The 27100-nt window shown below is 53.5% G+C and overlaps 1 protein-coding gene and 1 long non-coding RNA gene across 4 annotated transcripts in view; one reads left to right on the top strand and one right to left on the bottom strand.

Annotated features, from left to right (window-relative positions):
• Positions 1–15372: 15372 nt before the first annotated feature.
• LOC116070287 lies at positions 15373–23444 on the bottom strand. The gene is made up of 2 exons (XR_004110337.1): positions 23209–23444; positions 15373–15662 (listed from the first exon to the last, which is right to left on the bottom strand). It is a non-coding gene; the product is annotated as an uncharacterized LOC116070287 (long non-coding RNA).
• The window catches only part of Fam92b (family with sequence similarity 92 member B), a 14136-nt gene continuing 9906 nt past the window's right edge, over positions 22871–27100 (top strand). The window contains exons 1-2 of one of the 3 annotated variants that reach the window (XM_031341581.1): positions 22871–22967; positions 26105–26339. In XM_031341581.1, coding sequence (XP_031197441.1) covers positions 26124–26339 — 216 coding nt within the window. In that variant the 5' untranslated portion in view covers positions 22871–22967; positions 26105–26123. Of the gene's footprint in view, positions 22968–23529; positions 23670–26085; positions 26340–27100 lie in introns of those variants that run through there. The other 2 variants (XM_031341579.1, XM_031341580.1) reach the window with 2 other exon arrangements.

The raw sequence follows: 27100 nt of genomic DNA, 5'->3' as shown, positions 1-27100 counted from the left end.
TAATGGGATCTGATGTCCTCTTCTGGTGTGTCTGAAGACAGCTACAGTATACTTACAAATAAAGAAATCTTTGGGCTGGAGCGAGTGGGGCCAGAGAGAGAGGAAAGGATGTCTGAAGACAGCTACAGTGTACTTACGTACAGTAAGTAAATCTTTAAAAAAGAAAAGAAATGAACACTTTAAATAAAATTAATATATAACACAAACTGAAGATAGCCCAGAGTGCAGGCCTCTTGGTGGGAATGGTGGAGGTGAGGAGGATGGCAGGAAGCTGGCTACATAGTCCCTGGTGAGAAAGTCTCAGGGTTGGGGTATCATGTGTGTCCCCCACTTTCCCTCGACCCCTAGAGCACCTCCTGGCCATGTAGCCTCTCAGCAGATGTGGGTTAATCAAGCATAATTGACTTTATGATTATGGCTTCCTGAGGCCCTGTGAAAAACCCTGCCAGGAAAACATACTGTGGTGCGCTGGCGGCAGCACTGGCCTTCCTGCCCTTATCTTCAAGACATCTTCCAAACAGTTGCATCCGATGGGACTGTGACAGTTCCTTACCATTAATCTAGCTGTGTTTACAGAGCAGGAAGCCAGCAGGGCCCAGGGACCCGCCCAGGGTCAGCCAAGAAGCCAGGTGAGTGGGCTCCAGTGTCATTAGGTGAAGACCCACCCACAGGCCGGTTGTAGAGCCAGGGCCCCAGTGCCAAACCCCGGTAAGGTCTGGGGAGTGTGAGACCATGACTGGCTGGGTCCATGTGAGAAGGCCATGCCCCCTGTGAGCAGAAGGAAGGCCCACATGGATCTAGACTGCAGAGAGAAGTAAGAAAAGCATGGGAAACCAGAGGAGTGTCCATTCTGCCTGTGCTGACCGCAGAACCCATGGCCCAGTGCCTTCCCTGACCCGGGACTCTCACCCTCCAGCACTGGGCGTGAATGTCTGACAAAAGCAACTTCTGAGATGAAGGGCTGATGGTAGAAGGGCTGATGGCAAAAGTGTGAGGTGACTAGTCACACACAGGTCAGGAGGCAGAGAGAGGTGACTGCTGGGGCTCAGGTCACTTTCTCCTTTTTACTCAGTCTGGGATCCTGGCTGGTGGGATGGTGTGCCCCCGTCTCCCACACACACATTAAGGGTGCATCTTCTCTCTACAGGCCATCCTGTCTGGAAATGCCCCTGACATACATACATACTCTGAGGTGTGGCTCTATGGTGATGCCGAATTTCAGTCAGGTTGACAAGAATCATCACAGGGTTGAATGTGTCCTGATCCCTTTTTATCTCTTTCTTTTTAATTTTATTTATTTAATGTATGAGTGCTCTGCTGCATATACATCTGCCTGCCTGGACAGGACACTGTGAACCACCATGTGGATGCTGGGAATTGAACTCAGGACCTCTGGGACTGTTGAGCCATCTCTCCAGCCCCTGTCCTGATTCTTAAAACCCTCCCTTCTCACATGCTCAGCCTCCCTCTTGTCTGCATCTCAGCCTTGCTGATCCCAACCCTCCAGCCACCTGGCCACTTCCTATCTGCACTGGGGAACAGGTCCCTAGAGACCACCAAACGGCATCTCCGAAGCCAATACTCCCCAGATGGGAAGGTGGAAACATCAGATCCAGACCCATGCCTGGCCTGCAGGCGCTACTGCTATGAAGGCAGGAACCTCGGCCGAGGAAGCCACTAGGTCAGAAGCTGGGAACCAACCATAAGGAGCCAAGTGGCTTCTTAGACCTCTAGCGGGATCCAGCTCAACACCAGAATGAGACCCTGTGCAGCCCATATGTAACTTCTCCCCCCGTTTCTTCTCCCTCCCCCTCTCTTACTCTTCCATCTCTTCTTCTTCCTCTTCCTTTGCCTGTTGTGCTGTGCATCGAACCTAAGACCTCATGTATACTAGGCAAGTACTCTACCACTGAACTGTGCCTCAGCCTTGCCCACCAGACTTCTGCTCTCCACACCTGATAGAATAAATGTAAGACGCTTGAAGCTTCTCGATTTTCTCTGTTGTCATTCTCCCAAGACAGGGTCCCTCTCTATGCAGTCCAGACTGGCCTGGAACTCACTGTGTCACCCATGGAGGCCTTGAACTCACGACAGCTTCCTTCAGCTTCCTGACTTAACAGATGGAAGCCATCACATCTAGCATAGACTCGATTATTACAGTGACACCAGGAAACTCATTTGATGCCTTGCCTGGCCTGGCCTACTGCTATACGGAATCCTGACTATCCCCACCCTCAGGCATGGCCTTACCCAGCCCCAGCACTGAGTCCTGAAGGAGGCCTTAGCTGCCCCTGGCCCAGCGAGTCAACCTCTGGGTAGTCCCCATCACTGCAGAGCCTTACCACACTCACATGCCTCACCTCCAGTCAGACTGCAGTTTCCTCAAAGGCAGGAAGCCCCATTCAGGCGTCTTTGCTGCGCCCAGCCCCTGGTGTGAAGGAGGAGCCCAAGGCCGGCTAAAGCACTGTGCTGTACAGTCACACCAGCCTGTCCTGCCCTCTCAGAACCCCCTGCAGAGCTCTGCCCCAGCCACCCCCTCAGTCCCATGCTTCATCACAGCCTGACATCGCCACCTATGCTGGTGGACATGTCCCCTCTCTGAGAGGCACTCTAAACCCCGTCCCCCAGAGTCCCACCTCATACCCAGAAGCCATGCCATCTTGGGGCTTGCCATTCTTTTCCGGAATCTTTGTGAGTACAGCTGTTCTCCTATGCTGTTTCCCAGGAATGGTCACCAGCTGGGCATGCAAAGACTGCTGGGTAAATGCACTCTGGCTTCTAGCTCAGTCCCACCTGGCCAGCTGAGACCTAGTCCAGCCATGTTCCCTCCCTGGGCCTTCCAACTTTCCACTACAGACCGTGCCTCAAAGGACAGTAAATCCAATTAAGACATCCTATCTGTGGCCTGCTACAGACTTACCTAGTAAATGTCCATCTCATTTCCCTTGGCCATTTTACAGCCACCAAAGTCTGCCCTGGACCCATGGGCCTGGAGGGGGGTGGTTATGTTTCACAGACTTCCCCCCAGACAATACCAGGCTGAACTCAAAAAACCTGTCTACCTTCACTAAGGTGGGGCTAGCTGTGTGCCACCGGCTTTGGGGAGGTAAAGCCACCTGTTAGCCAGGTAACTGACCTGTGGGATTGCTCCTCTGCTCAGGGTCATATCACTGTCTCAGACTGGCCCATGCTGCTTGGGTCCACTGTGGCCAACAGCAGAGGACCAGGGCCATGAGCATCTCACAGGTGGAAGAGACCCTGAACCCATCAGCCATTGTCACAGTGTTCCCAGGGCTGTCTCGGGGCGGGGGTGGGGTGGGGCAGAATGGCAGGGCTGTGGAGCAAGCCGAGAAAATGTGTTCCCAGTGCTGGGACACACAGAAGAACCCAAAGGCCTCCTGTACCCTTAGAACAGACCTCAGCCCTGACTCCTGCCCTGGCCAAGTCCCCACCCCCACCCCTGGGGCCCTCTGAGGCTTTCCCATGGAATCTCTGGGTGGGTTTGGATTCAGGCCACAGGGAACATGTATCGGAAGCTCAGTAACAGGAAATGCTGTGTGGCCTTGGATGGCTTTCCAGGCTGTGGCCTTCAGCTGGCTGTGCTCTGGGTATTGCAGCCATTGAAGCCTTCAATGAGATGGGAGCAGGAAGGGCCTTGGTCCCCAGGGCTGGCAGTGACTCTTTTTCCCTCCTTGGCTGGCTGCCCCTAACGCCCTGCGCAGAGCCCATTTATCTACAGGCTCTGGATGGACACAGCATCTTCAAATCCTGTTTGGGGGCTGTGAATGTCCAGGCTTCAGCCAAAGGGCTAAGAGGGTGAGACTTGACCATCCTGGGAGATCGGGGGTGCCGGGGGTGGAGAGTGGAGGAACCCTTTTGCAGCTCTCTCCTCTTGCCATGTCCTTAGTACAAGGAGTGGTGGCCCAGAGCCATGGGGAGGGTATAAAAGGATGCTCAGGTGAAGAATCACAACTGGATCGGGTTGTGGCTTACTCACATTTTCTGTGCTGGCTCCAAATGCAGAGGAACCGCTGGCAGAGGAGACAGCTATCCACCTCAGAGAGAAAAAGCCAGCAAGCACCTGCCACCACACAGCATTCTGGGAGGAACCTGAGTCAAAAGCATGCTGGGAGGTGGCCGAGTGTCAGAGGATGGGGGACAGGCTGGAAGAAGTGGCTCCTCAGAGTCCTCTGCCTCCTTCTCTAAAATGCAGAGAATATCCTGTCCTGAGCATCCCTCTCCCAGGCCTTATTTGCTGAACTAATAGCCTCCTCACCTCTGTCCCCTGTCTCTGTCCCTGACTTGAAGGCATGGGGCTCTCTGGGGGGAGGTTCTCCAAGGATCCATCCAGCCCTGGACTGCAGCAGGAAATCTTGAGACCAGTGTACAACACATTACTTCCGACTATGCAGGGGTCCCCAGACACAGGACTAACCCAGGACCACCCCCCCCAACCCCTGCCCCAGTTCTACAGCCTGGGCTATCCAAGATCTGTCAAGAAGGACAGATCACCCTTTCAGCCATGAGAAAGCCAAGCCGCAAATGTGTTTAGAATCCACCGGGATGGCCCCGTGGTCAAGGGAAGGGTGATAAGAGTAAGTAACTGAGCTTCCAACAAGGTTTAAAAAGGATGGACACCTAGAGAATACGCCACAAAGTAAGGAGCAGCACCAGAGAGATGGCTCTGTGGTTAAGAGCACTTGCCGCTTTTGCAGAGGCCTGGGTTCAGTTCCCAGCACTCACATGGTGGCTCGGAGCCATCTGCATAGCTCCTGTTTCAGGGGAACTGATACCCTCTTCTGGTCTCCAGGGACACCAGGCACGGAAGAGATGCACACATACATGCATACATGCATGTAAAACACACACACACACACACACACACACACACACACACACACACACATCCACAGCAGCATCAGCCACACTGTCAAAAACGGAAACAACCAAGAAGCCGCCAACAATCCACGAGCGAATACTATGTGATCTCTCTGTGCGTGGGAATATTACTCAGCCATAAAAAGGAGCGAGGTCTGGGGCAGGGGCTACAACGGGGGCTGTGTGAGACAAGCCAGAGGCAGGTGGCACAGTTCGTAGGACCCATCTGCAGGAGTTCTTTAGAATAAAAACGTCTATGGCTGGGCCAGGGGTGAGTGAAGCTAGGGACAGGGAGGAACAGGGAGAGGCGACAGCTCGAGGTTCACAGTGTGAGATGATGAAAACACTTTAGGATTCAATAGAGGCGAGCCTGTCGGCCTCCACAGCTACACTGGGAAATGCCCAACTGTACACTTAGAGAGGCATGGGAGTACGGTACACAAATTAAACCTCACAGCCTGTAACAAAAGCCTCCAAGGGAGACTGCTTTCCAGCTGGCTCAGTCCCTGGCTGACCAAGTCCCTCCTTCTCCATATACTTCCCTGTAGGCTGAGCTCTCTACACCCCCCTCCCCATCTAAGCATGCACTTTGGAACGCCTCATCTCTGCTGGCAGGCAAGTTCACTAGAGTGACAGGGAGGCAGGCCAGACCCTTCCATGAGGACACACTGTGAACAGACAACACTCAGCTGTCACCCACCAAAGCCAGCTCATCTGACGTCAAAACAGTATCCAGGAAGCCCAGGCTCCAGTACCTGCCAAGTCGGGCTCATAAAAGCCACCCATCTTGGTGTAGCCAAGGATGACCCTGAGGGATAACCTACCTCCAGGGCACTGGGAGCAGGGTGTCACCCAAGGCTGCTCTTTTAGGGGCACTTTCCTAATAAGTGGACACATGTCACTTACATCTCAGTGTCCTCCACGTGTAGACAGGACCCTCCCACTCCAAGGACTGGGACCCCCACAGTGTGGTAGGAGACCTCAGGGGCTCGAGGTCCAGCAGAGAGGCCTCTGCAGCCCTGAGGGTGAAGGTTGGGATACGGGTCCTCAAATGAGGGCTGTTCAGGTTTCACTGTCCCTCCCAGGGCCATGCCTGCTGCTGCTCCATCTCGCTTGTGCTTGCCTCTCGTGGCCCATCCTGGGACCTGGACCAGCGTGGCTGAGCGTCAAGGAAGTGCAAGCATCCCCCTCCCCATTCTGTGACCCTCCTCCCCATTCCAGCACTTCTCTCTCAGAGTGATTTTCCCTTAGGGGACAGTTAACAAGACCAGGATGTGATCTATCTGATTTTGTGCTCTGAGGGAGGGTGGTACTGATGCTGCTACGGACAGGCAGTGGGCTGAGGCCAGAGACCCAGCTCTGGGGACCACTGTGGGAGACAACAGGAGTCTCTTCCCACACAGCCGGTGTCTCTCCTAGTTTATTCTCCACACACTGTCCTGTCTGCTTCGTTTTTTGGAGGTGCTGAGGACTGAACTCAGGGCTCCCCACCGTAGACAGCACCCTACTGACCGAGCCACACTCCCAGCCCTGAGACTGCTTTGTCAGTGAACAAGCTATGCCATCGGTGGCTTGGCTGCTGGATCCCCCCACCCACCCCCAAGACACGTCTGTGACTGTTTTAAACCTGTTAGAAAGTCAGGCATGCAATGGATCTACCCTGCAATCTCAGCACCTGAGGCACAAAGCTGGGAGGATGGAAGGTTCAAGGCCAACCTGGGCTACACAGTGACACTCTTTCCAGAAGACACAGGAAAAAAAAAAAAGTAAAAATGTTCTTCAAGATATGTCATTTCTGCCACGTTGCGGTGTGTTCCAGGTATGACTCCACCTCCTCACTGCTACAACCCCCAGAAGCTGACAGAAAGTGAGCTGGCTCAGCAGAGAAACACACTTGTCCAGAAAGCCTGATGACCTGAGTTTGATCTTGAGAATCTACATAAAGGTGGAAAAAGACAACAGATGACTACCCAGAGCTATCGGCTGACCTCCAGATGCATGCTGTAACACACACACACACACACACACTGCAAATTAAAATGCTTCTTAAATGGAAGGTTCTATTCTTGGGATTGTCCTTCTGAAGACTGAGGTGGGACAGGTGCCTCACGCAAGGCAGGATGCGGGTCACCCTGAATCTCAGGAGACAGTTCAGCTCCAAAGTCGATGCTCCCTCTGCTCACCTTGGGCTCCATCTCTGAGCCCTGCTCTGTGTCCTCAGACTATCTATCTGTATTCATGTGATCACAAGGCTCTGGCCAGAACCCAGGGTCTCTTCAGGACTAGTGTGGAAACAGGGCCTTGGAACCACCTCTCTGACCAATGCTGAGTTGGTGATCTGGGGATGGATGGTAGCCAATTGGCTCCTATGATACCCCAGCCTGTCACGGACAACCCCACTGAACCCTCTTAGAGGCCAAGTAGAGGGCTGTTCCTGGCCTGCCGGTGAAGAAACTGAAGCCCGAACTCTCACAACTCTCCCGAGGTCATGTGGCCAGAAAGGAGCTTGGCTGGCATGGTAAGCATGAAGCTGGGTTGACACTTGGTCCAGGGATACCCACTGGCTTCACTTGGGCCTGGTTTTATCTCTGCTGCTGTGAGAAAATATTCTGACCACAGCACAGAGGTGGAAAGGGTTAATTTCCAGTCATAGAGCATCCAGGAGGGAACTCAAAGCAGGAATTTAAGCAGCTAGGCACATCACAGCCATAGGCAAGAGCAGAGAAAAAAGGATGACCTCATGCTATCTGCTTACTGGCTTCATGCTTAGCCAGTTTTCTTTACTCAGATTCAGTTCAGGGCCCGGCCTAGGGAATGGTGCCACCCACAACAGACTATGTCAATTAACAGTCTAGGCAGCCTCCCAGTGGACGTGCTCACAGGCAAACCTGATCCAGATAAACTCTTCAAGGGATTCTAAGATGTGGTAAGTTGATAGTTAATGCCACTGGCACAGAGCCCGTCAGGACAGAGTCTCCTTCGGGACTATCCCCCACCTTTCTTGGCACCAGCAGCCAGAGCTCACACCTTCCAGAACTTCAGGGACACCCCCAAAGTCCTCCATTTTTCTGACTCCAGGCACACCACAGCCCTGTCTCACAGCATTTCCTCACCTGAGCCAAGGGAACCTAGTTTCTGACATTCCTGAGGATGTTATGTCTCTGCATACAACTTGTACCCTGCCAGGAGCACCCTGTCTCTCTCTTTCTCATCTCTGCTTCCGGAAGCTCACCCACAGCATCATCCCTTCCTACACATCAACTACAGTCCTCCGCCCTCTGCCCTGCCTGTCCTTGTGTCTTCTCCATGTGACAAAGAAGCCACTTTGGCATGCTCCTGCTTCAGCCCACAGAGCATCTTCCCTGTTGCCATGCCCAGATACCACCCCTCTAGGTCCTTTGGGCCCCCCTCACTGAGGCCAGAAGGGCTTCTTTTTAGATCCATGAATTCACCAAGCTGCTCTGTGCCCCGGGGCCTTTGCACATGCCCTTCTTGTGCCTGAAGCATTGATCTACTCCTTACAGGACCAAGTGGATGGAGGAGGGAACCACAGGCAGATGGATGGACAGAAGTCTCCAGTCCCAGATCTATGGGGAGAGCAAGTGGATCCGAGGCAGGGGCTGGAGGGGCTGCTAGAGCCCACAGCTTGAGGCCTTGGAAACCCTTTCTATCCCATTTCATTCTAGTAGCAAACACCCATGATCCTTATCCCAAAGAGATCTGGGGCCAAAGCTGGATGCCTGCCACCAAGCTGGTCTTGTCCTTAAAAGGCCCGTGAGAGTGTGTGACATGGTGTGGAGTTGCTGAGGGTGTGGGGGTGAGGGGTCACAGCCACTCCCCAGCCCTGGTGCTCCGGAATAGATACAGGGTCTGTGGAGAACCCTGCAATGTATTCAGTCTCCCACCTCCAAGCAGATCCTGGGATGGGGGGGCTCCTGGAGTCGGATAGGGAAAGTCAGAAGAGTGAGGGAGGAAAGGGAGGGGAAGAAGAGGGAAGATAGAAAGCAGCGGAAAAGAAGAAAGAAAGGCAGGAAGACCCGGAGGGCTAAGAAAAGCGTAGAAAGGAGGGAGCAGTGCCCTTGCCGCGGGTGTCCCCAGCCACCCCAGGCCTGCTGGGGACCTGGCGGCAGCCCCAGCTGGAGGCTTGCCCCGCAGCCTCGCCTCTCTCCTGGACAAGGCTGGTTACACAACGGTGGTGGCTGGCGTCCAGAGGTCTGTCACGTGGGTGCTGGGGTGGGGGCTGCTCCCCGGCGTGGCTGGGACTCGGCTCCAGCCGGGAGGCCAGAGCGTTCCCAGATGCGCTGGCGGCTGTAAAAGGCGCTGGTTCCTGTCAGCAGCAGGGCTCCGGGAGGGGACCCCCAGCAGCAGGCTGGCCAGATGGCTGCAACATGCGCTCTGGTGACAGGGTCGGGGTACACGGGGTTGTCTCTGCGCCCTCTCCTGGACACAGTGCAGGACCTCTTCCCCTGGCCTGGCCTGACCTCCTTCCAACCCTGCAAGGCTATGCGTTGGACTTGGGGAGTCAGCAGCACCCCAAATCCTGCTCCATACTTGGAGGTGGTGTTCCTGATCAGGTACTACTCCCTAATTGCCCTCAGCTCCTGGGCAGATGCCCAGCTCAGTAGTCTGCCCCTGTGCCTTAGCAACAAGGGAAAACATATGGCCCATCTCCAGCCAATTGCAGGTCCCCATTCTCTCAACAACTATGATTGGTACAGAGGAAGACATGTGATCCAAACAGGACCAATCAGTGTTCTTCCCTGAGGTTTTTCTAGGTGAACCCAGGTGGATCAGACCTAGGAACAGCAATTCGAGACTACTACTCGTCGGGTTGCTCTCCGTTTGGTTCCCTAGTGATACTAGGGCTAACTGGGTTTATACCGCTGGCCAGGGCAGGTGGTTCAGATGGCCCAGCCACTGGAATGGAGGGCGCAACACACGGGGCAACCCAGTGGCTATGAGCACCCGAGCCGTGAAATCCTAGCAGCTGCGGGAGGCCACAACAGGAGCTCAGGAGGGGCCCTTCCCACCAGGCCCTGCAGCCTGATATCTATTCCCTGGGAAGGAAGGTCTGGAGGGGGTTCCAGGAGAGCAGGCCCGCTGGCAAGTTCAAATAGGAAGTAGGGCCAAGCCAAGGTTGGGCCTTGGAGGAGGTGGAGGTGCTGTCCCTCCACCCTCGGCAGGCCTTTCTGGGTCTTCACTCTTTTTCCGCAATGCGAAGCACTTGGATGTGATTCTTCCTAGTGTCTGCACCTGATGACAGCCCCGTGGGCTGATGCTAGGTCTCAAACCAGGACTAGTGTACTAACTGAGGTGTCTATTTAACACATCAGAGCCGACCTGGAGGCCAGGTTCTTCCAGCATGCCTCAGTCCCTACCTGTTACAGGCTATGGCTGTCATACCCTGCCCCAAACCTGAACCGGGCTGGGCTGCCCTTCCCCCAGTGGTTCTTCCCTATACAGCCAGCTATTCTGGTTACCAGACCCTTTTACCCCTTTGTCCGCATGGCCGCTGCACCTGTTTCTCCCCTCACTCTTCTGGCTCTCCCCCCACCCTCTTCTCCTCACAGGGTCCTGTCCACTCTGGACTCTTCCCAGATCTCCCTGCCTCTGGCAATGCTCTCCCTTTTATTCACAATAAACCTTCTCTTCCACCATACCTGGGAACAGTCATGGTCTTCTTCTATTTCATTCTTCATTCAGGTAGAAGCTATTTTGCTCTCGGAGGAGGAGGCCAAGGGTCCCAGCTCCTCCCCCGCCCCTTCCCTGAGTTGCTCTAAGACTGACAGAGCAGAGTCTGAGATCTGGCTGGCCCCAGGCCGGCTCTTTCCTCCTGACCTAGTGGCTCCCACTGACTATCCCGGCAAGACGCCAGGGCAGCAACCACATCCTGGGTGTTGCCCCTTACGCTCCTTGCCCAGCAATGGTCTCCAACCTCTCCCTACCCTCCCTCCTCTTGATTTCTACCTTCTGTCTAACTGTGCTAAGTTCACAGACATCTATCCCAGGTTGTGGGTGGACACACACATGCCTCTTCTCCCAGGCAAACTGGAGAAGCCCAAGGGAGGGTCCCTCAGCCTCTTTTCTCTAAGGACGGTGTTAGGAGCTCTGATCCCGCTGTAGCTGGTCACAACCACCCCTAGAGGAACCAGAACCATGAGTTAGGGACTCCCCAACTGCTCACTCTATGCAGGTCCAAGAGGCATAGAGATAATGGAACCTGCTAGATGCAGGGTTCTGAACTCCTATATATTCTCTCTCTCTCTCTCTCTCTCTCTCTCTCTCTCTCTCTCTCTCTCTCTCTCTCTTTCTCTCTCTCTCCCTTTCTCTCTCCCTCTCTCTCTCCCCCTCTCTTTCTCCCTCTCTTTCTCCCTCTCTCTCTTCCCCCATCTCTCTCTCCCCCTCTCTTTCTCCCTCTCCCTTTCTCTCGTTCCCTCTCCCTTTCCCTCTATTCTCCCCCCCCCCGTGTGTGTGTGTGTGTGTGTGTGTGTGTGTGTGTGTTTGTCCCTCTTCCTCCCTCTTTCCCTCCTTCCCTCCCTTCCTCTCTTCTTCTTTTGCTGTTTTCAAGAGGGCTTCTCTCTGCATAACCTTTCTGTCCTGGAACTTGTTCTGTAGGCCAGGCTGACCTCAAACTCTAAGAGATCCGCCTGCCTCTGCCTCCCAAGTGCTGGGATTAAAGGCGTGTGCCACCACCGCCGAGCACCATTCTCTCTTTACTGTGAATTTAGTGGTGTGGACTAAGCCACTCAACCTCTCAGAGCCTCAGTTTCCCTATCCTCACGATGATGGGTGAGCCTAGTGGCTGCCCAAGAAAAGATTAACCTGCTCTAACGGTGAGTGGCACCCCTGCCCAGCACTGCCTTCTGTTGTACAGGAGTGAGCCTATGGCAGGGTGGAGGCTCAGGGTGGGGACCCAGCCCTGGAGGGGTGTCAGAGGAAAGGTGTGGCCGGAACCCCTGGAGCCAGGACTACAGCTGGAAGGAAGGAGTCTCCAGGTGGCCGCCCTGGGCAGGCTGCCTGCAGGCATGGGGCCAGGTGGCTGGGCAGAGTCACAGGCCTCCAGAGACCCAGGGGTGTCCTTCGGGACAATGGGCCAAGCATTGTCCCTGATTACAAGACGCTGTGGCCAGTGGTGTTCACACAGTCCGTTGTGTGGGGAGCTGTGGGAACTGCTCTTGAGCTCCTCACCCAGTAGCGAGCAGGGTTATGGCCTCATCGGCAGCCATCAGTCCTTGAGCTGGCACTGTGCTGTGGAGCATCGGGGTGGACACACTTCCTCCTCACACCTCCCTCTGCCATTCCTGATGGGGTTCCATAAAGGCCAAGCCCCAGGCCTTGGGGAGACAGCAGCAGGTGAGGTCAGTACAGGGTCCCTGGTCCCTGGGCTCCCAGGGTGGCCACAGGGGGTGCTGTAACTTATCTTAAGCATCTCAGGTGCTGGCCTCTTGAGAAATCCCTGAACTAGTACAAGTCCAGGGGAGGCAGATGGGAGGGGAAACTGAGGTATGACAGCCAAGAGCCTACCAGGCTAGGGTGGCAGGGAGAAAGGCCATCCAGTTGACTGAATAGCACATGCAAACACATGTGCTGTGAACATGACCATGGCCTGTGTTCCTGCAAACTGAAATCTCAGCCCTGAGAAGGAGCTCCAGGAAGTTGGTAAAAGAGGGGCCTGGGCTGTGGACTGTCTCTCAGACGTGGTCACGCTGCTGCGAATGAACTCAGCATGCTACCAAGATCTGCCTAGGTCCCTCAGCCAGTAAGGGAGAGAACAGGGACCCTCCCCCAGCCTGGGATCGGGGTAAGGGCTCTGTCCTTAGAACCAGCAGTCTAGCTAGACACCAGGCAGAAACCAGAGTGAGGGCTTAGAACACAGATGACAGGGTCCAGGAGGGCATCTGGGCTGTGGACCTCCATCAGGTGGGATTTAGGATCCTGTGGGGAATGGGCTGTGCGTGAAGCTGAGATCTGTGAGAACATTCCCAGGACTGGCTCTGGAACAAAGTTACATCTCAGAGTTTATGAGTGTCCCTAAAGACGGAGGCCAGGGTTGGTGAGAGGGCTCAATGGGTAAAGAGCTTGCGGTGCGCTGGGCGGTGATGGCGCATGCCTTTAATCCCAGCACTTGGGAGGCAGATGTAGGTGGATTTCTGAGTTCGAGGCCAGCCTGGTCTACAGGATGAGTTCCAGGACAGCCAGGGCTACACAGAGAAACCCTGTCTCGAAAAAAAAAAAAAAAAAAAGAGCTTGCCAGTGCAAGTCCAGAGACATGAGTTCAATTCCCGAGACCCAACTCAAGGTAAAGGGGAGCACTAACCACACAAAATTGTCCACTGATCTCCACACTCCCATTGTGTCGCACATGCCCAGCATGTCAATGCCCTGTGTGTGCATGCCTATGTGCACTCACATGCAACAACAATGATGCAAGAATGGCTGGCCTGAAGACTGCTCTTCAGAGGACCCAAGTGTGATTCCCAGCACCCTTGTTATGTAGCTTAAAAATACCTGTAAGTACAGCACTAAGGATATGGCACCTTCCTCTGGCCTCTGTGTGTACCTGCACTTGCATGTACACGCACGCACATGTGCACACGTGTGCATACACACACACACACACACACATGCACGTGCACACACATGTGCAACCTGGATCCTTGTCTTAGTTCATGTTCTACTATACATAGCCCTTGAGGTGAGCTGCCCTGTTGTGGATGACATATGAAATATATGAATCACAGAGTAACTTACAAATGTTGCCTGCCTGAACCTATTCCTTGTCTGTCCATTTGTCTGTGTCTGTCTGTCTGATGAGCCTTTGGTGTGCTAAGGCTACTGGGTGTTACCTCTAAAGCTGGGACATCCAGATGTGCTGCAAGCTTGCTCTGTAACTTGGGACAGAGAGAGGGAATCCTGGTGCCTTGGTTTACCCACTCAAGCAGCAAACCATAGCTGTCACCGCAAGATCTCCCGCAAAGGAAGACAGTGGACCTGAGACACTCGGCCTGAGCGTCTCTCAATTAGGAGATGCCTGGAGCTGCGACCCCGTTTCCTGTGTCTGCACCCGCCCCCCTGTTCTGGCTGCCAGAGGCCCCCCCCCCAAATCAGGCCCTAAGACCTCAGAGGCAACTCAGAAAGGAAGTCCCCTTCCGCCTCTCCCAGGCTGGACACTGCAGTGTTTCTTTTGGAATTTCTTGGCTCGAGTGGGGCAGAATGTTCTAGCCGGCAGCCACAGACCTTCCTTCTTGGCCAGGGGACTTGACCTGCCACCACCCACCACCACTGCTGCCCATGTCTCTTGTAAAGAAAACACGGTGTGCCTGGGAGCTGAGACCTGACCCAAGCTCACCAGCACCCCCAAGACATCAGGGTACAGGCCTGATGGCTCAGGGCCACTCAGTGATGAAAGGCAGGAGGGGAGGAGTTGGCTGCCTGGCAGCACCCCTAGTGGCCTGTCCAGAAGAGAAAGCCAGCTCTTCATTCAAGGGCTCCACCAGGCCTCTTAGCGGTGGGGTAATTAAATATTCATGCCACTCTCTCTCCCCAAGAAAGTGATAAGTCAGATTTCTACACCAGAGAGAGAGAGAGAGCGAGCGCCCAGGGCAAGGTGTCTGTGCCAAGAGCCATGAAGACAGAGCCTTCACTTCAAGCCATGGGTGCAAACAACCCTTGCCTCCCACCACTACTGCGGGCTCGGCATACTGGACAGCCAGAGACTCCCGAGGCTCCAGGACCAATTAGGTTGGGTGCTGACGTCAAGTCTGGGGCAGGGTTTCTCTCTGCCTTGATATTCATGATGGGGCAGGGAAACATCCCAGCACAGGACAAGGCCTGGGGTCACCGTGGGAGTGTGAAGGGGTCCCTGAGAATGGAGCCCCTAATGCCATAAAACAAGAAGCCGGGGGGAGAGGACAGACTGAGTGCCTACTGTGTGCTGTGTACCTCCATCAGCCACAGCAGCAAGAAGACAGAAGAGAACATCTATTGAGTGCCTACTGTTTACCGGCAAATCTTCAGGAAGGTGCACCTGAATGCCTACTGTGGGTCAACATGCCCCTGAGCGACTTGGTGGGATGGTCACCCATTCTTCAGCTGGGAAAACTAAGGTGGTAGCTGCAGGATCCCTGTCTGAATGGGGCGTGGACTGTTCCTGTCCCTCAGAGCACAGTCGCCCTCGGGAGTGTGCCTGTGTCCAGACAATGTAAAGGCTCTGCCTGAAGGCTCTGTCTGTGAACAGGTCTCTCTGGGACTGGGACAGAGTCTAGGGTACCCAGAAGGGAAGTGAGGTGACTTAGGAGAAATACTCCCATGCTTCTGCTGGATCAAACCACCTGGAGAGGGACATTTAAACTGCACCCACACATGCATACTCCAGCACCTTCCGTGTGCACCGGGCTGGTGAGAGCCACAGCCACACTCCTCAGAGCTGCCCTGGCATCGGAGCTAGCAGGAGATCCCTGGGGCCCAGTGAGGAACCAAAGCGCTCACAATTCATTATGTGGTACAGCTGTGTTCCAGGCTTTTCCAGATAGAAAGAGTGGGGGGGGAGGGGCACTGTGTACACAGGCCCTGAGCACAGTCCATCCACCAACTGTGCTCAAGACAGGGCGCTGCTGCTGCTGCTGCTGCTGCTGCTGCTGCTGCTGCTGCTGCTGCTGCTGCTGCTGCTGCTGCTGCTGCTCTTCTTGGAGCCGTGGAGAGTCTCAGAGTAGCAAGTAGCAAAGATGTAGGAGCCACGTCACTGAGCCTGCACAGTGTCTTTGTAATTGTGAAGAAAAGATACCCTTGAGGAAAGACAGAAGCCCGGGGCAGGCATAGAGCCTGTCAAGTGGATCCAGGTTCCCTTGGAGAATTAACCACCTCCCCAGCAGTACCTAGCCACCCCGAGGGAGGAGAAATAACAGAATCCTGAGGGCCTCCATCCCTGTCTTTTGTCTCTGGCTCGGTGTCCCGCCCCCGGCCCCGTGTCCCGCCCCTGGCCCCCTGCCTAGAGCAGGCAGCCCAGCCTAGCAGCTGCAGTTTGTGAGAAGGCTCCTCACCTGGCCACGGGTGGGCCTGTGGGTGGGAAGAGTGGCATTCAGCATCCTGAGTCCTGTCCCAGCTAGCCTACCCCCTCCCCGCCACGCCTCAACACACACACACACACACACACACACACACACACACACAATTTCCCCACCCCCTTTTTCCCTCCTGCAGTCCAGATTGTGAGTGGAATGTAACAGGGGGGTGGAGGTGGGGGGGTGGGGGAGTGCCAAAAGGCTGCAAAGGAAGGAGTCCCTTGTGTGAAAGGTGAGTCAAGCTACTTTGAGCTCCCTGGTGGCTGAGGAGCCTGAGACGGATGGGACCAGCTGGGAAAAGTCTAGGCGCCAAGGTGGCCGAGTGGGAGGGGCTATCCCCACCCTGAGGCCCCTTCTGGGCTGTTTGCCACCCAACCTCAGGACAGGCCTCCCAGGGAGATGCTGACCCTATGTAGCTAATACTGCACTTCCACCTGCAGGAGGGGCCTTTGGGCCTCCCACGGATGATTCTAAGATCTCTGCTCAGCACCTGGCACTAAGGCACACTCCACTCATTATTCATTCGTGCATGTCTGCAAACATACTTCTGTTGTAGCACGGTGGTCACTTCCAGGCCCTAGGGACTGTAGGGACAGGGAAGCAGATGATGACAGGTCCCTGGTCTCTGGGCAGGTGGAGAAACAACTGTTCTATACATGGACCAGCAATGGAGCACAAAGCCTTGGCTATAGCCAGGACCGGGTTTGCTCAGAGTAGCTCTGACAGGGTGACTCCCCAGCCTGCCTGAGAGACATGTGGCGTGTTCTTGCCAAAGGGTGGGAGAGAATTCATGGCCCATTGAGGGCAAAGTGCTCAACATGTCTCCTGGCACACAGTAGGTGTTCAGTCACTACCACTCACATAGCGAGCAACCTGCACAGCGGCACCTGCAGGTACTTTCTAGTTCCCTTTTAGTAAAAGCCTTTGTGTTTGCGATGGATGCCATTAAAAATGCAGTTTGGGCTTGGGATGAGGCTCAGCCGGTGGAGTGCTCTCCTGGCACGCACTAAGCCCTGGATTGGGCATGGTGACAAATGCCTGTCATCCCCAGCACTCAGGTGGTAGATATGGGTGGATCAGAGTTCAAGGTTATCCTTGGCTATACAGAGGGTTTGAGAACAGCCTCAGCGATAAGAACCTGTCTTCACCCCAATGTTTTTATTTTGTTTTTTTTGTTTTTTTTTTTAAATTTGTGGCTCATTGGATCTACAACTGCCAAGTGCAGAAACATTTAGAAGTTTGGTCTTTCTTCCTCCTGGCCCCATGTTCCCAGAAATAAGACTAAGACTCAAAATATATTTACAAATACATTGGCCATATATCTAGGCCCTTCTCTAACTAGACCATAACTTAACCCATTTATTCAAAGCTACAGTCTGCTTCATGGTTGGTTACCTGTGCTCAGGTACCATACGTCAATTTTGTCACATCTTTCCAGGCAAATCTCCCACCTGGCACTCTGGACCAGAATCCTTTTGGTCTCTTGGAAGTTCCACCTTCTATTTCTGCCTAAGCCATAGGCTATCAAATTTATTATTGCCAGGTGCCACATCCATACAGAGATAAGATATTCTCTCTATAGAAACAGAGTGAAGTAGGTACAAGACAGATTGACAGATAAGGGCACTTATTAAAGCATGAGGACCTGAGTTCGGATCTCCAGCATCCCTGTAAAAGGTAGATGTGGCCCTGCATGCTTATAACCACAGCACTAAGTGGGGGGAGGGGTAGAGACAGCCAGCTTAGCCAAAAAGTGATGAATCCCAGGTTCAGTGAGAAACCCTGTCTCAAGGGAACAAGGCAGATAGACGATAGATACTTAGATACATAGATACATACATAGATGCATAGATACACAGATAGATACATAGATACACAGATAGATACATAGATACATACATAGATACATACATAGATGCATAGATACATAGATACGTACATAGATACATAGATACACAGATAGATACATAGATACATAGATGCATAGATACATAGATACATACATAGATGCATAGATACATAGATACATACATAAATACATACATAGATGTATAGATACATAGATACATAGATACATAGATGCATAGATACATACATAGATACAAAGATACATAGATACATAAAGCAGGACACTCAGCACCTTCCTCTGGCCTGTTTGTACATGCACACAGATACACAGCACATAAACATACAGAGCATCACTTACAGCTACAAATGTCACAGGATGGTGAGCACAGAGGTCCTTGGATGCCTGAAGGCAGCTGGGCCTGGGGCACTAGCTTGGGAATCCAGCACTTGGGAAGCTGAGGCAGGAGGATTACGAGTTCTAGGCTAGTCTGGGCTATAGAGTATTTGAGACCAGTCCTACCCAGTGACCCGGGAAAGACAGGCACACAGCTGCCCTGCGTGTTGCTGTTCCAGGGCTGAGTGCAGAGCTCTGGCCAACAGCAACACATTGAAGGATGAAGAGGGCAGCTTCCCAATGTGTCAGCACCTTGCCCACAGCTGCCCTTCACTGCTTTAAGAGCTAAAGACCCTTTGTTACCTGACACTCCGGCACCACACCAAGCCCTCTGGCCTGAGGCATTTCTAAGCTCTGACAATCAGTTATTAGCCTGTTGTCCAGGCTCCATCCTCTGAGATAAGAATTGGCCCTGGGACAAGCAGAGTAGGGTCAGGCTGCTGGTCTGGTGTGGCGGCATGGCAGTGGCCCGGGTCCCAGGTCCTAGGTGTCATTGAACCTAGCATGGTGAATTGCTCCCCTAGTGAACAAGCCAACCTGGCCAGTGAGGAAGAGGCCCAGCCACAGGGCATTTGCAGGTCAAAGGACAAACTGCGGAAAGCCTCAGCATGGGAGATGGTCCCTGTGCAGCCAGGCCTGAGGGAGGTCACATTTTGTTCCCTCTGAACAGGTGGCTTGGACAGTAGCCTCTGCAGCAGCCACCTGAGTCAGCAGACCTTGTCTTGGGCACTGTCCCACATTTCCTGCCCAAGCTGGCTACACTCCGGCTCCAGCTTAGGGACACAGGGAGAGGAATCAAAGACGTCACCATGCAGTGCCACGGATAGAGCAGGGGCTGTACCCAGGCCTATCTGAGTGCTGTGCCCTGTCCACTTCTCTGAGGGAATCCCTTTTTTGGAGGGAAGAGAGGCATCTGATCAGTCCCATATCACAGATGGAGAAACTGAGGCCCATAGACAGTGCTGGCCACAGTCTCCAGTTGTGAGGCAATAGAACTGGAATTCAAATTTTCTTTTATTACATTTATTTATTGTATGTACGTTAGGGTGCATGCATACCATAGAAGATAACTTGTGGGAGTTGGTTCTCTCCTTCCATATTGGCTAGGGCTGCAGAACAGAACTCAGGTCACCATGCTTGGCTGCAAGCTCCTCTGTCCACTGAGTCATCTCATTAGTTCCAGAGCTGGGATTAAAACCAAGCAGTTTGGCTGTGAAGTCCTCAAGTGGGCAGGTGGGAACTGAGATCCAGGATAGACTCGGAGGTTGCCATGTGTCCTGTGGGCTTCAACCTTGACCTCGGGGATGCTCTGTCATCCCAGAGCTATGGCGGCTTGCCCAATAGCCATTTGCCCGCTTTCAGACATCCTGGGTAGGCGGCTTTCCCTATGCCTAGTTCTGGGGCCCACAGAAGGGTGCTGATTTTGTGTGGTACCAAGTGGGGCCTCTGTTGGTTTCACCATTGGATAGTGACAGAATCCCAGGCTTCCGCGTGTCCCATGAGTGAGAGTTCTACTTCTGAGCCACAGGTCATATCTATTCATTGCATATCTATATATTTAAAGGTAGGAGGATCAGGGGCTCCAGGTCATCCTTAGCTACATAGTGAGCAGCCTGGCATACCTGAGGTCCTGTCTCAAAAATAAACTAAAGCTCCACCGTCGCCACCACCTGCCAGCGGGAGAGAGCCACGGCGCCAACCTGAGCTAAGCAAGAGCCTGGCATGCTTCCATCCAGCATGTGGAAACTGAGTCAAGAGGAGCTCAGGTTCCAGGGTCAGCCTGGGCTACAGAGGAAGACGCTGTGAGCTCACCCAGGAGGGCCTCCTGTGTGGGGAGCTCTTTCCTGCCTGGCTCCTGGCTGTGGAGGAATGCCCCGACACTGGGCAGTGAATACAGTCGTGGCTCTGGCCCTCTGCTGGCTGGGGACAGCCCACTGACCTCATTCTGAGGAAGTGGTCCCAGCGTATGATCAGGGAGTTGCCATGGAGACCTTCCCCCTTTATGGCGCCTCTGGAGAAAGATTGAAGCCCGTGTGGGACTGTTTGGAGCATCTTGTCTGCTCCTGCTTTCCCAGACAGAATGTTCTCTGAGTGAACGCAGTGCCGTGTACCTGCTGTTCTCTTCCAGACATGGCCCAAGTGCCCAGTGATGGCTGTGTGCACATTAGGCACTTAGTTTATATTCTTCCAGCAACAGATCACATCTGAGCATATGACCTAGGAGAGATCAGTATTCAACCCTCAAACAATGCTTACAAGGATCCAGATGGCAGAGGTGTATACATCACACAGCCTGGTTTCTCTCTCTCTCTCTCCCTCCCTCTCTCTTTCTCTCTCAAGATTCATTTATTTATTATGTATACAGCATACTGCCTGTATATATGCATGCAGGCCAGAAAAGGGAACCAGACCCCATTACAGATGGTTGTGAACCACCCTGTGGTTGCTGGGAATTGAACTCAGGACCTCTGGAAGAGCGGTCAGTGCTCTTAACCTCTGAGCCATCTCTCCAGCCCAGCCTGATTTCTCTTGACCTATTTAAATCCTTCTTAATAGGAGGTGACTGTGACAGCAAGGTCAGCTGACAGAGGACAGCAGGTTACGTAGCAGGCACGATACGAAGACTTTAGGAACCTGTGGATCACCAAAAGGATGATGGTGGGTGAGGTGACTTCTCACAGCTCACACCTCTAGGGCCAGCTCCCAGACCATGGCTCCTACTCCAGAGCCTCACAGAGCTTCCCAGAGGGGACGATGACTGCTTAAGTCACACAGCACACCCAAGACCAAAGCCTAACTGAGAGGCACCTGAGCCCTCAGATTCTGCTCATTTAGTCTTCCTCGGTTTTCTGTTTGTGGACTGCAGCTGGAAGTTGCCATTGGGTTTTCAAAGTAGACACAACTTGAGTTACTCACTCTTTTTTCCTAGTTTTTCAAGAACGTAGCTGCCAGAGACTGTCTCACAGACATCCCAGGGGCCCAGGAGCAAGAGGGGACACCTGGACTGCCTTGTGATATGCCCCTGGGACTGAAGGGAAAACCTTCTACAGCTGTGACAGGATCCTACGTAACACACATGGCTGTGAACATGGCTACTGCCAGGTGGTAGCTGGACTCTTTTCTTGGGTGGTGAGTGACCAGGATGCATGTCCTTACCCTCCTGAGATACAAGCTAGGTCTCATGCCGCGTGTACCTGACTCACATGGCTCAGCAAAATGTTCATCTGTAGTGGGAGGAAGAGAGAGAGAGACAGAGAGACAGACAGAGACAGACAGAGGCAGAGACAGAGGCAGATAGAGAGAAACAGAGAGAGAGACAGAGAAACAAGGAGAAACAGAGAGAGAGAGAGAGAGAGAGAGAGAGAGACAGAGACAGACAGGAAAAGGACTGCAGAGAACCAGACAAGGACAGAGAACATGTGCCCTCCAGTGGCCACCCTGGACTATGCAGGTTGGCAACTGGAGAGCCAACCTCTCCTCGCTACTCCCATGTCTTAGTTCTGCATAGCCCAAGACAGTTTTCATTTTTCAAAATTCCTAAGATTTTCAAGGCTTCCAAGAGAGCCAATGACGAGACCTCACACACTCTCTCCTCCACACCTATGCCATACCTGTGTCCCCAGTCTCCTGTGTCCCCTCTGTGGTCCCTCCACCCTAAGCAGGAGGACCCGAGTGTGGTCTCTGTCGCTCTCTGGCGGTCACACGCTATAGTACAGGGCAGACAGGAACGAAGCAGATTTACTGGAAGAGCTGGGGATCGGTAGGAAACCGATCCCTTAAGACAGAGAAGACCAGAGACAGACTGATGCAGGGATGTAGTAGTCTACTGGCTATCAGAGGCAGGATTCAGCCACTTCTGAATTCCAGGAGCTGGCCATATTCTTGTGGCATTAACCCTCCTCACCCACAGATAAAAAAGCCACAGTCCATCAATGGGCACAGGAGGTGGATGCTTCCTCTGCGGACTGGAACAGTATCCTCTGAATGAGCCCCATCTCCCATGCCAGAGTGACTCATCTGCTCAGCCAATGTGCAGAGACCCTGTTTCCAGTAAGGCTGTGTTCTGATGCCTAGAGTGGACATGTACTTTGGGGAGATAGTTTTCAATTCAGCAAATACCTCAGAGGGGAGGGATTGTGGGCCAGGAGACACAGAGCAAACCACCTGACATCATTCAGAGAGAAAAATCACAGGACTGGCACAGTCCCTGTAGGAGTTAAGGGCCCCAGCTGCCCCCAAACTGAGTGCGCAGTTCTGTAAAGAACACACAGAGATTTGTCTGTGTGTTGTCTGGGGAAACCTGTCCCTGGCTCCCAAAAGAGGAGCATAACACAGGTACCACGCAGACCCAGCATTCAGGTGTGCTCCGAGGGCTCGAGGTACAGGGGAGCTGGTTCCCATTGCCCGCCCACCTATCTCTTCTTCCCTGGGGCTTCAGTTCCTATTGGGTGATTGCCTAGGAAACTAGAGAGATCAGCGCTTTGCTTCAGGCCACACAGCAGGGCTGAGGCGTGGGATTTGAATGTGGAGCCGCTGACCTTAACCTAAGTGTTTAAAACAAATCCCAGCATGATGGAGCTGGGACGCGCGCGCGCGCGCGCGCACACACACACACACACACACACACACACACACACACACACACACACAACGACCCAGTGTGACAGGCATCCCGGGGAGCTATCAACATCCTGCCTTGGGTTCTCTGCTTCCACCAACGGGCCTGGGTATGGCTCTGCTTTGTACCATAAGTAAAATGGGAGGCTGTGACCCACAGACCTTTTACCGTGAGTAAAATATAGCTGGGTCAGTGGGGTTTTTAGTGCCCTGACGCTGGGGTCATCTTCCCCAAGTCTAACAGTGGGAATCACGTACTCAGGGAGACCCAGGACTGCCTGATGCGCTAGGCACTGCTCTGAGCTGCTGCCCCCTCACTTCTTCGTTCACACCCTCCGCTTCCCTTTGCCCCTCTCCTTTACGGTCTACTCCCCCCACCCTCAGTGACGCTGGCTCCTAGGCCCCGCCTACCTCGCCTTCTGCCTTGGGGGTGTGGGGGACTCGCCTACACAGCAGGGTCCAGGGTGAAGTCCCAGGCAAGCTGCCTTCAGGGATCTCCCTGTCTGCTCCTGGTGGATACAAGCACTTTGAACCCCAAGAGCACCATATTCAAAGGCATGTGGAGGCTCTGTGTCCCACTTCCAATTCATTTCAGAGAGCAGTTAAGCCCCAAGGCAAGACTGGCCCTCCTCACCCCGCAGGGGAGGCCTTGGTTGCCCAGCAACCAGCGGGGCTCCTCCCAGGGCATGCCTGGGGATGGCCCGTTGCCTGGCAACCAGGCAGCAGAGTCCCTTGAGCCTAGCCAGACCACACAACTGGGCCCAGTACTAGCAGGCTTCTTTCTGACTAGGGGGACTCCTGGGGCCCTGTCCTTATTCCCCAAGATCCAGGCAGCAGGTACCTCTGTCCACAATGAACGCCGTCCTCTCCAGGTGAGCAGCCTGCGCTGCTGGGAGGGTTATGCAGGTGGGATTCTCACGGTCTGCCACATCGGGGAGGAGGGCAGGTGAGCTCCCTGCCATCTCTTCTCAAAGTGGAGGGAGGGCTTGAACCATACTGGTTACCAGGATCCAATCTGTCTGCCTCACCCTTGCTGCTTGAATACCTGGTGTAGCCACTTGCTGGTCTGTTCTCTGCTTTTTTGCGTGCCTCCTAGGAACTCCTTCGAAAACTCAAGCCCCAGACCTTGCCACTGCTCTGCCTAATGGCCCCAGACTCACTGTCACCTGCCTTCTCTGATTGACTTTGAGTCTCCCTGTAACTCAGACTTCTGGTGTCATAGATGCACCCAGAGTGCTCCTTAAAAGCTGGCTTCCAGCCTTACCCCATGGTCTGATTTCCAGAGCCTGAGGCCTGCGTGTCTGTGTATGAGTGACAGCCATCCTGGGGTCTGACCTGGGGTCTGACCTGACCCTTGGCTAGGACGCTTTGCCTCTCTGGGTTTCTGTTTACTTGATTTAAAAATGTCAACAGCAACCTCTTTTAGGGAAGTGTGAGCAGAGCATTTGCAAACTACAAAGTTGAAGCTCATTAAAGACAATGATCTTTATGGCCACTAGAGGACACAGAGAGGCTTGAGTTCTAGAGAGGGAGGGCAAGGGACAGGAACAACCTGGGGCTGAGGGGAGGGGACCATGATAGGAATCATAAGGAGGCAGATACTGCAACAGCCTCCTGAACTCTTATGAAGACTGAGCACACAGGTTGTCACTGAATGCTAGCTATGGGCAGGTTGCGGGGTGTGGCAAGTGGCATGAGTCCTGGAGGTGTGTCAGAGAGGGCAAGAGTGTGGTGTGTGGTGGGTGGTCAGTGGTCTGCAAGGTGCTCTGTGGAGGAGCCCAGGACTGGTGGGAGGGAGGAGGGACCAATCAGAGGAGTAAGGGTGATAGAGAGCCCAAATACCACACAGGGGAGCTTGTTGGAGTCGTATGGCACCCTGGTAGACATCACAGCTGTCCACAGCAACACCTCCCTATTGGAGCATCTCTGGTACCAAATGGACTGCAAGAAACAAGATACTGGGAAGAGGAAAGGGTGTGCAAAAACAGGCCTCTTAAAAATTAAGTTTAGCCGGGCGGTGGTGGCGCACGCCTTTAATCCCAGCACTTGGGAGGCAGAGGCAGGCGGATTTCTGAGTTCGAGGCCAGCCTGGTCTACAGAGTGAGTTCCAGGACAGCCAGAGCTATACAGAGAAACCCTGTCTCGAAAAAAACCAAAAAAAAAAAAAATTAAGTTTAAATTTAATTATAAGTATAAATTAATTATGTATTTGTGTGTCTATAACACTGTGCGGAGGACAGAGAGGAGGACACTGGGTGTTCCCTCTATTGCTCTGCCTTATTTATTGAGACAGGATCTCAAACTGAATCAAGAGCTGGGCTGGCAAATCAGGTATCCTCCTGTCTCCATGCCCCACAATGCTAGAATTACATACAGGTATTTGTGGGGGCCACTCCTAACCTTTTTTTTAAAAAAAGATTGGTGTGTGTGTGTGTGTGTGTGTTTCGCATTGCTTTTTGAGGCAGGGTTTCTCTATGTAGTCCTAGCTGTCCTGGAACTCTCTGTGTAGACCAGGCTGGTCTCAAATTCACAGAGATCTGCCTATCTCTTCCTCACCAGTGCTGGGGTTAAAGGCATGCCTAACCATGGCCAGTTCATATTTTTAAATTTTCAGTACTGCATATATGTATATACAGAGGCAGATTTGTGCACAGGAGTACAGGTGTCCAAGGAGACCTGCAGAGGGCATCAGGTTGCCCGGAACTGCAGTTACAGGTGGTTGTGAGCCTGAGAACTGACTTTGGGTTTATCTACAAGAACAATAAATATGCTTAACCACAGAGCCAGCTCTTCAGATCCACCCCCCACCCCTATTTAACACAGGTGCAGGGGATCTGAACTCGGGTCTCCATGCTTGTGTGGTGTCTCCCCCCATACACTGAGCTGTTTCTCTGGACCCTCGAACTATCTGTCAGCCTCAAATAGATTCCCAAAGGGTCTTTCATTTAACTCAAAAGCTTCTAAGAAGGGAGAAAGAGGAGATAGCATGGGAAGGACCATGGGAGTGGAGGGGGCTAGAAGAGAAGCCTCTGCGGCCGGTACAGTGGTGTGCACAAGAGTATGGGGTGTTGCAGCCTCAGGGACAGGGACAGAGGCCAGGTTTGAACAAAGGTCCCACCTGATCCATCCACTCCTGTTCAGCTGTGGGACACAGGCAGGTCTTATCTCCTGCCTCACTGGGATGAAGTTAGCCCTCAGAACTGCCCAGAGACCAGGTACTTGGATGGTGCTTGCACACTGGAGAGGTGGGTATGGTGGTTCCAGTGACCATGGCCTTTCTGCATTTAGCGCTATCACCCCTACCCAGAGACAGCCAGGTGAGGGCCATGGAGAACACTGTGACGAATGCTGAGAGGTATTTCGGTCAGTTCTGCTCACTGCTGGCCTCCTACACGCGCAAGACGGCCCGGCTGCGTGACAAGGCTGATCAGCTGGTGAAGCAGCTGATAGACTTTGCCAACACGGAGAACCCTGAGCTGCGGGCCACCATTCGAGACTTCGCCGAAGACCTGGCCAAAGTGCAGGATTATCGGCAGGCAGAGGTGAGTGAGCATAGCTCTGGGCAGGAGTGAGAGCTGGGACATCCCTCCCCTCATGGCCATGCTGGTGACAGGGTAGAGATCTAGAAGACTTCGAGTTGTTGGGTAAGGGCTACTCATGTCAAGGGGACCTGGAAGCACTTATTAGGACCCCATGAGGGCCATAGATTCCTGGGTATGGTCCCGGGGAGGATAAAGGAAGTGGCAGTGGCACAATCAATGTGTTTTCAGAAACATCCTGTATGACTGGCAGGGAAGAATGCTCAGGTCCGCTGTGGCTGAGCATTACAGGGGGTACACATGGCACAGGTTGTGTAACAGACATCTCCTCTACACCCACACAAAGCCAGGCAGGTGTAAGCTCTTGGGACAGAGGGTGACTGTCCCTAAAACAGGGAGCTAAGCTTCTCCCATGGTGCATGGAGATGTCACATGATCACCTGGATGGCTGCCTCTGTTCACTGTCCTTTTGGTGGGGAAAAGATGAGTCAGCAGCACAGTCTGGCCTGGATCTCAAGGCCAGCCCTTCTCTTCAGCCTTTGGATGCCAGGATTTTGGATAGGAGGTACCCTTCCTTGATCTAACCAGTGAGAAAAGTGAAGCTTCTAGATCCATGCTGGGCAGCTGAGTGCCACCCAGCATTCCCTGCCCAGCATCCCCACCTCAGGATCTCCACCCAGCATCCTCACCTCAGCACCCCCGCCTCAGCATCCCCTCCTCAACATCCTCACCCAGCATCCCCTCCTCAGCATCTCCTCCTCAGC

Source organism: Mastomys coucha, unplaced genomic scaffold (genome assembly GCF_008632895.1).
Source record: "Mastomys coucha isolate ucsf_1 unplaced genomic scaffold, UCSF_Mcou_1 pScaffold22, whole genome shotgun sequence".
NCBI lineage: Eukaryota > Metazoa > Chordata > Mammalia > Rodentia > Muridae > Mastomys > Mastomys coucha.
Note: the sequence above shows the minus strand (reverse complement) of the source record. Positions and strands in the feature narration are given on the sequence as shown.